General features: G+C 38.6%; 1 protein-coding gene across 11 annotated transcripts in view; it reads right to left on the reverse strand.

Moving 5' to 3' along the window:
- Nucleotides 1-14,387, reverse strand: part of sec31a (SEC31 homolog A, COPII coat complex component) — a 110,324-nt gene that overhangs the window by 21,044 nt on the left and 74,893 nt on the right. For 9 of the 11 annotated variants that reach the window (XM_043695197.1, XM_043695174.1, XM_043695182.1 and 6 more), the window contains 6 exons: nucleotides 13,839-14,017; nucleotides 13,631-13,757; nucleotides 12,332-12,477; nucleotides 9,327-9,500; nucleotides 8,335-8,517; nucleotides 1,948-2,037 (listed from right to left, as the gene is read on the reverse strand). In XM_043695197.1, coding sequence (XP_043551132.1) covers nucleotides 1,948-2,037; nucleotides 8,335-8,517; nucleotides 9,327-9,500; nucleotides 12,332-12,477; nucleotides 13,631-13,757; nucleotides 13,839-14,017 — 899 coding nt within the window. The remainder of the gene's footprint in view (nucleotides 1-1,947; nucleotides 2,038-8,334; nucleotides 8,518-9,326; nucleotides 9,501-12,331; nucleotides 12,478-13,630; nucleotides 13,758-13,838; nucleotides 14,018-14,387) is intronic. The other 2 variants (XM_043695196.1, XM_043695188.1) reach the window with 1 other exon arrangement.

The following is a 14,387-nucleotide window of genomic DNA, read 5'->3' on the forward strand; positions in this document are numbered from 1 at the left end:
AATGCAGCTAACAAAGTATAAACAGCTCGTGAATAAATTTGAAAGTTGCAACATATTGGATTACTGTGTATGGTATTATTTAATGGTAAACATTCAAATCCTGAAAATACAGCTGTCTTAGAAAACAGTTCAAATTTTAAAATAATCAACATTCATGCAGCTGTTTGTGTGGGTAAGCATACTATGAAAAACTCTGCAGGCAGAGACCCTGAACGAAGCCGGGAAAGGAGGATCTGGAGGAAGGGGAGGAGAGTGAAGGAAACTAGCAAAAATGCTATTCGTACGTATTTGAAGACATTGAGCGAAGTACCAAAGCTAAGGGATTGTGAGAAAATAATTCTTAGGTACAGGATAACATTGAGTTAAGAGTTAGGACACAATGTAGGGTTCACAAGATGAGCTGGATAGAAAGCGGTGAAAGTTTGGACTCATACTGGACCTAATTCTTTTAATACAAGATCATTTCAAATTTTCTTCATGGATTTAAGCACCAAGTTGCCATTTTGCTCTCACTATCATTTTAACTGAAGTCAAATTTTTATACAGAGCTCAACAGTAAATGAAAGGCAAAGGCAGTTTCTTAAAGCATTACAACTAAAGGTCAATAGTCTTGCCAGATAAACTACAAAAGGAACTGTTTCAAGGACAAATAATATACAATTTTTCATATTTTAAGTAGTACATGTATATTAATGTCATTCCAGTTGATAAGGTCAAATAGTAGCAATGTTTAATTTTGAACACTTTGTTGCCAGGATAATTACAAAATAATTAACACACTGAAACCTTTTACTTATATTCAGACTTATTTTCAGATTAGAGTTTGGACAAAACTTGCAAAATAGTGAATTTCAATTCAAGTCAAACACCAGTCATGAAACAATAATACCCAACATCCACTGGACAGAATCAGCAATCAATTTTCTCCTCCTTTATCCTTTAACGTAACAGCTCAAACTTTGGTCAGTTTTTGCTTTATAGATTTCTGTAGAAGTTTGTTTCAAAGACCATACCCAAAATGAACTGGACAAAGAAGCAATGGTGGCTTTCGTGCAAAGCATTATGAGATGGAATTCCTTCCCTAAGCTGATAGCATGTGGTTCATCAATGATCAATGTAATTTTACATTTTCTAACTGACAGTGAACTCTCTTTTCTTTAACCTGTACTTCTAACAAAAGGTGTGGAAACTGCCTTCTCAGCGAAAATCATTATCTGTAATGTGATGAGTCGTATCTTCAACAGCACTCAGCCTTCTATGTAACTGACAATGATAAAAGCTTGGAGTGAGACTCACACAATGCAACAGCAGCATAATTTTCTCAAGTGATTATTATGTGCAAGTCTGTTATGTGCATTTTTCAGAATGTCTGTAAGCATCATTACTTCAGCAGCAAACATTGTTACATCGTGTTACAATAAATCATGAGTCATCTGGACACATACGAATATATTTCTTCACTGATGTTTTGCTCATTAAGTACATTGTCACACCACCCTCAACCCAAATGCAATGAACTCAGTAATAAGAGTCATAGAAGTAGGGAAACAACTGGACTGATCTTAAATATTCTCAATTGTTTCAAATGTGTTTCATGTGCCCGATAAGGACATTTCATGGGTAGCCAGGTGGAGGGAATCACTTTGCTGAAATAGATCTATTGATTGAATATTTCCAAGCAACGCAAAATACACAAGACAATCAGTTACTAGTTATTTAAACTGATACCTATGTAAATCCAAAGTCAACATTCAGAGCTCTTTTCAATATGTAAACAACAACATTCAGGAAATACAGCTATAAATCATAGTCAAAGATCCAACAGCAAGCAAAGTGGATTACGTATTAGAATATATATTTTCCCATTTCCAATGCAATTCATTTTCTATCTGACTGTGAAGACAGGCTGCTAAATTGGGAGAGAGCAGTAGGTTAACACTGTTGTACCTGTGTGTTAGATGCAGAGGCTGTTGGAAAGCTGGAAAGGGCAGTGGAAGTTTGGTTACTCCATGATGTGACAGTAGGGGCAGGTCTAACCTGAATCAAACAGAGACAGACACCAATAATGGAAATAAAATAAGAAACCACTATAATGCACATCCATATTTTATACAAAAGAAAATAAAAGATGACATGATAGTTTCCCTTAAACAACATGCACACAAACACAAACAAAGACTGCTGCAACATGACATCAATCACTCCTACAGACCCACACACACACACACACAGACCCTCTCTCATACACCTCTCACAGACTTATACCCCATTACACTCACTCACATGCACAAACACACGCACTCAGTCTCCCCGCATGCACACACAAAAAAGCTTGAGGGGTGAATTTGTACTTGCATAATTACATTTTATTTTGCCCAAAAACTGCATAAATCCATGTAAGATTCTGTACACTAGGACACAGACAGACTTTAACCTCTCGCCTTCAATGCATTATCTGAGCTGAGAGGACACCTATTGTTAAAGATATCTCGAGAATGTAACTTTTAAGAAGTTCAGGGATTTACATATGAAAGATCTGAAATTAACATGGTCACTCTAAAAGATAAAAGACTTAATCTTAATTTGTTTAATATTACATTCCATGACACCGCAATCCTGTTACTATAAATCCTGTGTCTTATGATTCTGCTCCACAACCACCTGATGAAGCAGTAGTGCTTCGAAAGCTAGTGCCTCCAAATAAACCTGGTGTTGTGTGATTTTTAACTTTGTCCACCCCAGTCTAACACCGGCACCTCCAAATCATGACACTGACAGATGAGGACCTTACTTCTATTTTAAAAAGCTATTTAAACCCCTATTCAAATTAACACTGTTTGTGTCAATAAGATATTTATTCAGTGCAGTGCAGGTATCAAGCACTATATTATGTCAAATAATAGGGACTCATGTTTGAATCCAGTTTCTGTAGTAGTTACATGGATTCTCTGATTGTTATAGAGTTATACACCATAGAAACAGGTCCTTCGGCCCATTATGTTTTTACAAAAATGATTCGGATGTGAGCATAAGAGGTACAGTTAGTAAGTTTGCAGATGACACCAAAATTGGAGGTGTAGTGGACAGCGAAGGAGGTTACCTCAGATTACAACAGGATCTTGCAGAAAAGATTTACAAGGATGTTGCCAAGGTTGGAGGATTTGAGCTATAGGGAGAGACTGAACAGGCTGGGGCTGTTTTCCCTGGAGCGTCGGAGGCTGAGGGGTGACCTTATAGAAGTTTACAAAATTATGAGGGGCATGGATAGGATAAATAGACAAAGTCTTTTCCCTAGGTGGGGAAGTCCAGAACAAGAGGGCATAGCTTTAGGGTGAGAAGGGAAAGTTATCACAGGGACCTAAGGGGCAACTTTTTCACGCATGTATGGAATGAGCTGCCAGATGAAGTGGTGGAGGCTGGTACAATTGCAACATTTAAGAGGCATTTGGATGGGTATATGAATAGGAAGGGTTTGGAGGGACATGGGCTGGGTGCTGGCAGGTGGGACTAGATTGGGTTAGAATATCTGGTCAGCATGGACGGGTTGGACCGAAGGGTCTGTTTCCATGCTGTACATCTCTATGACTCTATGTCTATGTTGACCAACAAACACCAAACTACACTAATCCCATTTACCTGCACTTGGTTCAAAGCCTACTGTGCCCTGGCATTTTAAGTTTTCATCCAGATGCTTATTAAATATTGCAGGAGTTTCTGCTTTCACCCCCCTCTCAGGCAACACATTCCATATTTCTACCATTGTCTGGGTGAAAACATATTTTCCTCAGATCACCTCTAAAACCACTTAATCCTCACCTTAAACTTATGGCCTCTTGTCTTAGACACATCTGTCATAGGAACAAGATTCTCACAATCTACTCTGTTTATCCACCTAATAATTTGCATACCTCACTTAGATCCCCCTCAGCCTGTGCTCCATATCTGAGACTTTTCATCTTAGGGAATATCCTAAAGAATTTCCTCCGCAGCCTCTCCTGTGCATTTAAGACCTCACCCAGGACATCCTCCCTCATGACTGCAGTAATGGTTTCCTTTATTAATAATGCAATCCCCCCATCTTATTCTCAGTGTCATAATGTGTAGAAAGAAACATTTTTTAAAACATAGAAAATAAACTGGTTCCTGGCGGCTGAATTAGCCACAGTACAGTACAGAATTAAGTTAGGTTTGACCCTAGTCTTCATTTGGCGAAGCAGCAATGCTCTGAAAGCTTGTGAAACCTGTTGGACTATAACCTGGTGTTGTATGACTTCAGATTTTGTCCACTCCAGTCCAGCACCTCCACACTAATCATTTCTGAGGTGGTGATGTTAGTGAAACAGATCGGTTTTAATTGATTATTGTTGTTATGATCACCATTACTGAGGCTAGCTTTATGTTCCAGAATTATGAGTTTTGAATTTAGGTTCTAACTGCTGCCATGGTGAGATTTGAGGTGATGCTCCCAAAGTATCAGCCTGGATGTCTGAATGACTAGTCCAGTAACACAGTCCAGCCTCCACAGTCAAAATCTTTTCCCTTCCACACCCAGCAGCAGCTGCCACCCCTCCACCCAGTGAATACTCGCTAAGAGATTTTTTTCTAATCATTCCATGATATGCAACAACATCACCATTTACTTGGAGACCTAAAAGCTTTCAAAAAGGTGATGCAGACGAATATCGACATGGGATTTTTCCACTGTAAATGTTAACATGCAAGCATGATTCAAAAACTGGGGCATAAGAAATGGGGTTAATTTAGATAGTATGTGCATGACAAATACAAGGACATGCATCATTTACACATGTAAAAACAAAACTGCATTTGCTTGACTGTTCAGTCATGCAGGAGTTTTCCTAATGATTCAACATCAGTTCCGATTTGATCCTGTTGAGATTTTGACATTTCTGTGTTGTGTGTGCTTGGTTTGTACAGTGCCATTTGTAATTGGATCAGCCACTGGAGTCCATGGAACTTCCCAGCATTACAGCTGCTAACAGAATAGAACATTTTTTAATGCCTAATTTTACTAGGGATATGAATTAATCTAGTTTTCAAATTATATTCCTGATTCAAATTATATATTTTATACATTTTGTACTGTTGCTTGTGATTGACTCACAGAATCAGTCATTATTCATTAAGCCTGTGCCAATACTTTGAAAGACTTATTTGATTGCTCCCTCTTACCTCTCAACATTGCAATTTTTACCCAACGAGGATTATTCCAATTCCCTTTTGAAAGTTATTACTGAATCTGCTTCCACCACTATTAATGGTTAAGTTGAGCCATTTCAGAATGTAGAGAATTTAATGTGCGGGCATGTTACATTCAATGTGCTATCGGATTTCAGTTGTATAGTCTGAGCTAGATGAATATAGCTACTATGGTATCAAACTATTTATCATGATTTTGAGATATTCAGTACGATCACAGACAGAATAGTGAAAGGTCACAAGTTCTTTCTGATGACAAAACACTAACACAGATACAGCAACGGTAAGATGTGTGATTACAAGCAGAATTAAAAACATTGCAAACAGAAACTCTGCATTTGTGTGGGGAGAGAAAACAAAAGAGTCACCAACTTCTGAATTGGAATTTACAAAACAGGTGAGACCCCCTCCACCAGAATGTCATAATCCCCAATAGTAATTCTGTCTACTGGTTTAAAAGACGTGTATCGATTCTTCCACTAGTTCAGTGGATAATATATTTGTAGAATATATTTGTGGAACTGCAAATAAGCATAAGAAATTCCACTAAATTACCCTCAGAAGCTATTAGGTGTCACTTGAGAGGTAAGGACTTTGGAGAAATTGTTATGGTTGAGCACTCCAAATGAAAGGGGTTGTGATGGGAGAATACATTGAATATCTGCATCTGAGTTCAGCCTAACTCTCAGCTCACCGCAAGTTTTTGCCCACTCAAAAGCAAAATCGGTGAAAACAAAAGCAGGCCAAAAGTCTCTTTCACAGATGTCCCTGATACCCCCAACAACCCTCCATCCAATTATATTTGAGATTAATAATGCAGTTTCAACAATCTTTGAATGTTACTAAAAAAAAAAGGAAACAACAAAAAAATGATACAGAGAAAGGCAGGCAGTATCTAAAAAAGGAGAGGGCATTGTCCTAATTGGGATCCTTCACCCAAACATTCTGCCATTTTATTTATCTCCTTAGTATCCTCATTGGTTAGCAGTGCAGTTCAGGCATTGTTTCTATTTAAAATCATTTAGGCACAGACTCCTTTACAATTACTAAAAAGAAGCAGATTCATTAACTTCAGGTAGCATTCAACTGATGGATTCTTCAAATTCCTTCTGAAAAACAGTAAGGTGCAATCTCCACTTAAACCCTACTGATCATCTGCTGCCAGAACTCTCATTTGTGAGTTTTCACTGCAATGAATAATTACAAAAAAGGCTTACTCTAGAAAATATGCACAAAATTGAAGAGAAAAATGTTAAAATCCATGTGGAATAAAACAGTCACAACTACCGCCTTATTAACAATATAATTTGTCACTTAATGTGCTTGCAGTTATATTAAAGCTTTATGGCACAAGGTAAGTTTTAATATAAAGCTTTTATCTACTTAGCATATCGAAGCCTTTTGTAATTTTTGAACAGCTCTTTAGATCTCCCTCTAACTACCTAATTTTATTTAATTCTAATGTAAAGCCAGGTAGTTTCACTCATTGCTCCACATAACTGTGGACTGTTCTGTCTGCCCTGAGCTCAATGGCTAGTATTGGCTCCAGGTAAACTAATATGCTCGTCCTCATTTTTAAATTTCTTCATGGACTCAGCCCTCCTTATACTTCATGATAGAGACCTGAGCATAAAATCAGAGCTGAAACTTTAGTACCATACTGAGGTGCTGAGTTTGAGATTGCCTCTTACAGACAAAGTTTTAAAGTACAGCCTAGTCTGCCCTCTTAGATGGATGTGGAAGATCCCATGGCATTGTTACAAAGAAGCAGGAAGGAAATTCTGGACAACATCTACCCTTCAACCAACACCCAGAATTAATGGTCTAATCATAATCACATATTCAGATCACCAATTAGCTGTTGTGTTTCCTATATTAGAGATAACATTTAAAAAGTACTTAATTGGCTGTAAAGCATTTTAAAACATGAAGGTTGTGAAAAGTGCTTTATGTATGAAAGTTCGCTCTTATCTCTCTTCTGTTAAACACCTCTCCCAAGATCATTTCTATGTTAAATGTGCTAGAGAACACAAGTGGCTGTTGCCTTACTTAATTAAAATCATATACACCCTGTCTGCAGTCTTGTCATCATTACCCAAGAAACACGCCCAAAACCAGGTCAATATTCTCACTGCAGCTGAATGAATGATTAAGAGAAACTAGCTCTCTACTCTATAACCCTTGTTTATAAAATCTAGCATTGCAAATGTATATTTAACCACTTTACTTTTAGAATTTTACTATTTACTTTATACTTCTTATTCTTCCTTCCAAAGTCTATCACCTCACTTTTATCTGCATTAAATTTCATCCATCTTCTCAATTTATTAACTATGCTTTAATTTAATTCCAGCCTTAGGTGGCACATTACTAAAGATATTCATGCGTAGCAATTTGCTTTATCAATAAAGTTTTCTCAAAAACTAAAAACCTGTCAAACAAACCTTCCTTCTTACATTCCTGGGCTGATTGTCCTTAACTAACCCACGCATTATGGCCTCCTGCAGTTCACCGATTGAAATCAGGCTAAGTGGTCTATAGTTATTGGACTTAAATCTTTTTGGGAACACAGGTGCTGTATCAGCAATAATCAGGTCTCTGACACAAATTCAAAATCCAATAATCTTTGAAAGATTGTGATTAAAGCCTTTCCTTCAATATTTGACATTACATGCCTTCCAAAGTCTTTTCACTTTTGAGATATACCAATTCTTTTAAGTTCTATTTCCTTAGCTATAGTTATCATACTGAAAAGCTCCAACTCCTTCATGTATCAGTACCGTATCATCTGTCTACATTTGAAAAGACAGGGGCATCAGACAGAAAACATGAGCAAAAGACAATGCCCAACTTAGATAACAAATTTTAACAACCCTGAGTGAGATACTGAGCAGTACAATCACACATCTTCGTCTATGCTCTGCTACTGAGTTTACTGAACCACATACATGGTCATCATAGGATACACATTTGGTAAATGGAAGTCTTAATCAAAAGCAAAGCATTTATGCTGAGGACCTGTTTGAAGTTACATTAAAACAATATTCTATACATTCTCCAAAACATACATATGCTTAATCTTGGGTTAAAACTGATATAGAAGCTGCCTCTCACCTGTGCGTAGTACTGCTGGGTAGATGCTTGCTGCTGCAGCTGCCCCGGGGCAAGTGAATGGTTGGAACCTGCTTGACCTCTTGGAACTTGATGCTTCCCATGAGAAAAAGCAGCAGATTCTTGCCCAGCTGCCTGTTCACCCTGGGCACGGAACAATCTGTCTCGTAAATGCAAGATCGCCAACTTGTCAAAAAAGAAATAAAAAAATCAAAATATGGCAAAAGATGGATTTATGAGCTTCTGCAATGAGGATGTTCATTTGTTCTAAGGTGAGCTGTCATTGAGACAATTGGGTATTTTCCTTACTTTATGGGCAATGTTGTGATTGTGTCACAATTATAGCAACTCCATCACCCATCACATTTTGCACCAAACATTTTTTTTTTAAATGTTGTGAACTGGAGATTGTTTGTTCTGCACCATCTACAGAGGAATATCTTACTCTCCCCATTAATGTTGCATTAACGTAGATGTATGTAAATGTGATATTGAGATTTTGCTCACTATTAATATAACCATTTTGTTTCTAGGATGGCAAAAGCAAATCAGCATAAACAGTGACATTTAAAGGCCTAGCCTATGAAATGTAGCAGAGGCGGGTAGGAGAAATCTAAAGATAAAGAATGAGTCCTGAACATAAAACCACAGCAATGCTTATCTGCAAGGAAAACTGATATTAGAATATATTTTGGAATTAGCATTTAGCATTTTCACCTTGGGAAAAAGATTCTGACTATCCATGCCTCTCAATTTTATATACTTTCAAATCGCCCCTCAGCCTCTGACATTGAAGTGAAAATAAAGTTTGTCCAACCTCTCCCTACAGCTAATACACTCCAATCCTGGCAACATCCTGGTGAATCTCTTTTGCGCCCTCTCCAAAACCTCCACATCCTTTCTGTATTATGGTGGCCAGAACTACACATAATAAACAGTGTTAAACATCACATGGCAGTAAAGTGGAGCCAAAGCCAAGCCACCTTTCAGCATACCTGATCTGTATCAGTAGGCAAGTAAGACAAAGCTGCAGCCAGACTTCCTTGGGCAGCCAGCAGATTAGCATATTGACTCATCTTCTCTGCCAGAACAGCACCCACTCCATTGTTGTTCGTTCCTTGGGTGAGTTCAATTGCTTTACGCAAAACCACTACTTTCTCAATCAGATCCTGAAAACAAAGAATACAGGAAAAAAAAAACAAGAAAACATTTGGCTCTTGCTGCTGGAGAAGTTTGCTCCAAATCAGGTTATTGGTTGTAGCTGGACTGAGCGACACCAAAGCCTTGCAAATATGGCCCTGGAAGTTACTGAGATGAAGGAAAGACTTTAGTCACTTGCAGAATTGGTTAGTGCCACTGGATGTTGACTAAAGGATCTCAGAGTTCCATTGCACACAGTCACACCACAGTTCATGCAGCTAATGGCACAAAGTAAATTGTACTATACTTACTGGAAGCTGACAAACTGGAAGAACCAGGGAAATTTCCCTATCACAAGGGAAGTGACACTCATGAGCTTGGTTCAAAGGATTTTGACCCCACATCAGTGGGTTGGGTATTGTGAATTTGAATCACTGCTCAATAAGTTGTTGAGCAGCTTCCTCATAAGGATAGAGGTTACAGATCTTAAGAGCCTCAGTTTCAATTTGATTGGAAGCTCCCAGTCTCTGGGAGGTTCATTATTCACACCCAGTAGTGCGGAGTCCATTGGATGTGCTACAGTTCCCTCTATGTGAGAAGAACTGAATTGCAAGCTAAATCATTCAAAAATTGGTTCAGGTGTAGCAGGAGATGGCAACTTGTATTTACACAGAGCCTTTAAGGTCATTAAATATCCCAAGGTGCTTTACATGAACACTATTAAACAAAATTTTACATCAAGACAAACAAAGTAATACTAAAACAAATGATACAGGAGCCAGAGGAGAGGGACTGAAAGTTTTGTTGAAAAGATGGTTTTTCAAAAAGTTTAAAAAGGTAGAAAGAAAAACTTAAGGAATTTGGGCTCAAGATCCAGACTGTGGTGCTTAATGACCTTGCAAACAGTCCAACAAAGGGTGGGGAGGAGGATTTGTGGGAACGAAGAGTTAGCAGATCAAAGGATGCAAATACAATGCAAGGCTGGAGCGGGGTACACAAGTGGATTCAGATGAGGCCATGTCAGCATTTCAAGGAGAGGATCTTATAATGTTTATGTTGGACGAAAAAGATCTAATAAAGGTCAGCACTAATGGAGTTAATGAGTAGATGAATAAAAACCGCTGAGATTTTTTTAGGAAATGAAGGCTGGCAAAGAAGAGATCAGAGAGCTCTGGCTACATATGATAAAGGCATGATAATGTGGAGGTAGAAGAAAGCCACTTTGGTGCTAGATAGGGGCTTGAAACACAGTTTAAAGCTGAACAGGTCATTAATATGTCAAACAAAAAAATTGGTTTATGTAGTCAGTCGCAGTAAAAGAATATACATTTCAAAGCAATATCAGATTCCTCTCATCAGCAACAATTTCACCAAAATATATCTGTTATTTGCATCAGTTCCACCTTTTGCTTCTGATGTTTTAGAACAAAACTATTGCTGTTCTACCACTTAACCAGTTTCCAACATAATTAGGGAATTATAATTCCCTGAACGTGAGTCTTGTTTAAAAGCCTCACACTTGAAATCTTACAAAGGACTTAATTTATGCAATTATTGTCCATGTTAAGTATCTCTAACTAGGAATACGATGCATTCTTACTATTGAAGGTGGAGTCTAAGACTTGAGGACATAAACAACATAATCTAGGTTGACACTCAGTACACTGCTGAAGACACGCTGCAATGTAGGGTTTCTGTTATCCAGAAAACATGTTAAAATAAGGCTATAAGTTACTTTACAAATACATGTTCTTCCACGTAGCAAGATGGACAACACAGAACTCCTAACCACAGTGCCACGGATCAGATGGACACTTCACCATACTCTCAATTCCAACTGTACACTGGGGTAAAGCACTGAATGAAGGCCCGGCAACTCTATAGAGAGCCCATGGGAATGTCGCGATGTCAAGGGGGCCGCAGGTTCTATGTGTGCTTGACAGAAACTTGCCAACTTCACTGCAGGACTATTTATTTGAACATATATTACATAATTGCTAACTAGACAGATCCACAATAAAGATTCAGCATGGTTACAGGAAAGCATAGCGACCTCACATTATTTAGATTAGATTCCCTACAGTATGCAAACAGGTCCTTCGACCCAACAAGTCCACACCGACCCTCTGAAGAATAACCCAACAAGACCCATTTCCCTAGCCTATATTTACCCCTAAATGTTGCACCTCACACTATGGGCAATTTAGCATGGCCAATTCACCTGACCTGCACATCTTTGGATCGTGGGAGGAAATCGGAGCACCCGGAGGAAACCCGCGCAGACACGGGGAGAATGTGCAAACTCCACACAGACTGAGGCGGAAATCGAACCTGGGTCCCTGGCACTGTGAGGTAGAAGTGCTAACCACTGAGCCACCATGTCACCCAAACTGCCAGCTGGATTGTGCAAAGGCTGTTGGACATTTATGAGCATATTCCCTCTTAAAATAACGTTAAAATACGGATGAAGAAAGCTTTCCATTCATATTCTCACCTAAGTTTAATTTAGATAAAAATTACATTCTTCCTAGTCTATCTTGGGAACAGAAGATATGTTACCAGCAAAATCTAGCCTTGGGAAAGAAATAGCTGGAATAAAGTGGGATTTCAGGTCCCTTATAAACAATATATGAATGTCTACCAAATGTTAAACAGCTCTCTGTGAAACCACTATGGAAGGCTGTTTTCTAAATTCAACAAGCCCTTTGTGAGACTGGGGTTGAAATTTACAAAATGCAAATAATTGTTAAAAAAATTACTGAAAAGACAGGAGGTCCAACTACCTTTCAAGAACTTAACATCTCCATTGTTTTTCATAAAAGCACAATCATGTTGTACCAAAAATCTCAAAGGCAATAACCTGAAGAGCAAGAGGTGAGTTCCCATTCTGAGCTCTATCCCAACAGGCTACAAGTTTCTCCACATTACCAGCGCAGATGTAGCAAAGGCAAGCTTGGGACTGAAGGCTGTTGTCTCCCTCATTCTCCAACCGTGTGCCCAAGAAGTCTGAGACAGAAACAAACAAAACATAAGGCACACTAAAATCTTTTTTACTCATGTAATTTATTTTCCACATTCAAACCAGACTCTAGCTGTCTTGGATTTCACTTTCTACATGTACAGCAACATAAGATATATTGTGCTGCCAACTGGAATTGCTAATTATGGCATCACCTTCCAAAATCCCTCGTCCCTGGTTCCTGATTGGTGCAATTCAGGAGAAAAAGCAAAAACCAAACCTGTGCTCTTTTTTATCATTTATTTTTCAATGGCAGTGGAAATGAGCTTTTGTGTTCCAATGCAGTATAATTTGTATCAAAACAGGAGTTAATCAAATGTCACAAAAGTAGGATGATTGGAATGACAATATGGAGCAATTTGTTTTGTCTTTGCCTCAGCCTCGCACTTCAGATGTGCTGCTCCTGCTCAGCTCCAGAATCACTGCAATATTCTGGACCCAATCATTTACCAATCAAGCATTAGATTGGCTGAGTGTTCATAAAAAGTGTAGCAAAACAAAACAAACTTGCAGACCTCTCAAACCTTGGATACAGTAACTTATTTGAGAGGAAATTTTAAAGCCAGTTGATTTTTACTTCATCCTGTATTAAAAGAAAATAACTGCAAATAATATGACATCAATTGCAATCTGTTTTCACTTCTACAAACAATGGTGGTGCCTGACCTCTCCCAGTATATCAGAAGTGCTGAAAGATGTATAATACAAGAAAGGCATTTTTATTTTAATGTGGAAGTGCTGGTATTAGACTGGGGTGGACCAAGTTAAAAACCACACAGCACCAGGTTAAAGTTCAACAGGTTTATTTGGAAGCACTAGCTTTTGGAGCACAGCTACCTGACGAAGGAGCAGTGCTCCAAAAGCTATTGCTTCCAAATAAATCTGTTGGACTATAACTTTGTATTGTGTGATTCCTATTCTTGTTTTAGGCATACAATCAGTTGCGATGGTACCAACACACAGTGATTCTGGCTCTTTATTCCATTTTTGGAGTTGGGTATTTTTCAATAAATCGGCGGTGCCTCAGTCACAAAGTAATCTGCCACTAAATAAATTACTTTGATGAGGAATTCCTGTTGATTGCAATCAGAGGCAGGATAACAAACATTTCAGAATGCAGGATAAAGCATCTCTACTCACCACAAAGTGCAGCAAATTCATCAGACCTCGCATAGGTCAACAAGGCAGCCAAAGCTTCCTTCCAGTTCTGAAGATCACATGACTGTAGGATCTCTTTCCAATCTCTTGTCACTACAGCATCTATCAACTAAACATTTCATCCAAAACTTTAGAGCAAAGAGAATAAGCACTGAGGTTCAAAATATGCTAAAAATAGAAGCTTCCTTACCCTGGTGATCTTGCTCTTTGTTTTGGCAAAGTATTTCTTTTGTGTCTTAGCTAGAAGTTCCTGACCTCCAGCTATTGCTAATATGATGGCATCTGCCATTCGGTTATCATACAAGCAAAGATCAACTGCTCCTTCAAAGTTACCGGTCAGCAAAGCCTGAGTAATCAGCCCGTCGACATCTAGAATATGGATAGAACTGTTTTTAAAAATGTTTCACTTCAGCAAAATATTTTAATTCAATAAATCCTCCAGTGTTGTACTATTCAAATACTATATTGTCAAAGATGTTATCTTTCAGGTGTTCCACAAGGATCTGTGCTGGGACCACTGTTGTTTCTGATCTTCAGAGGAACCTTGATTATCCGAACGAGATGGATGGGTATTATTTCATTTGGATAATTTATTATTCAGTTAATTGATTTCCTCTGGGGCTCGGAGTTTTCTGTAAAGTCTGCTCCCCGTTCAGGAAACAAGGCAGAAGCACACTGCGCGCGAGCAGCTGCCCCCAAGCCACACCCGCTCCCCCCCTCCCCCGCGCCCCCCCCCCCG

This window comes from Chiloscyllium plagiosum, chromosome 1 (assembly GCF_004010195.1).
Source record: "Chiloscyllium plagiosum isolate BGI_BamShark_2017 chromosome 1, ASM401019v2, whole genome shotgun sequence".
In the NCBI taxonomy this organism is placed as follows: domain Eukaryota; kingdom Metazoa; phylum Chordata; class Chondrichthyes; order Orectolobiformes; family Hemiscylliidae; genus Chiloscyllium; species Chiloscyllium plagiosum.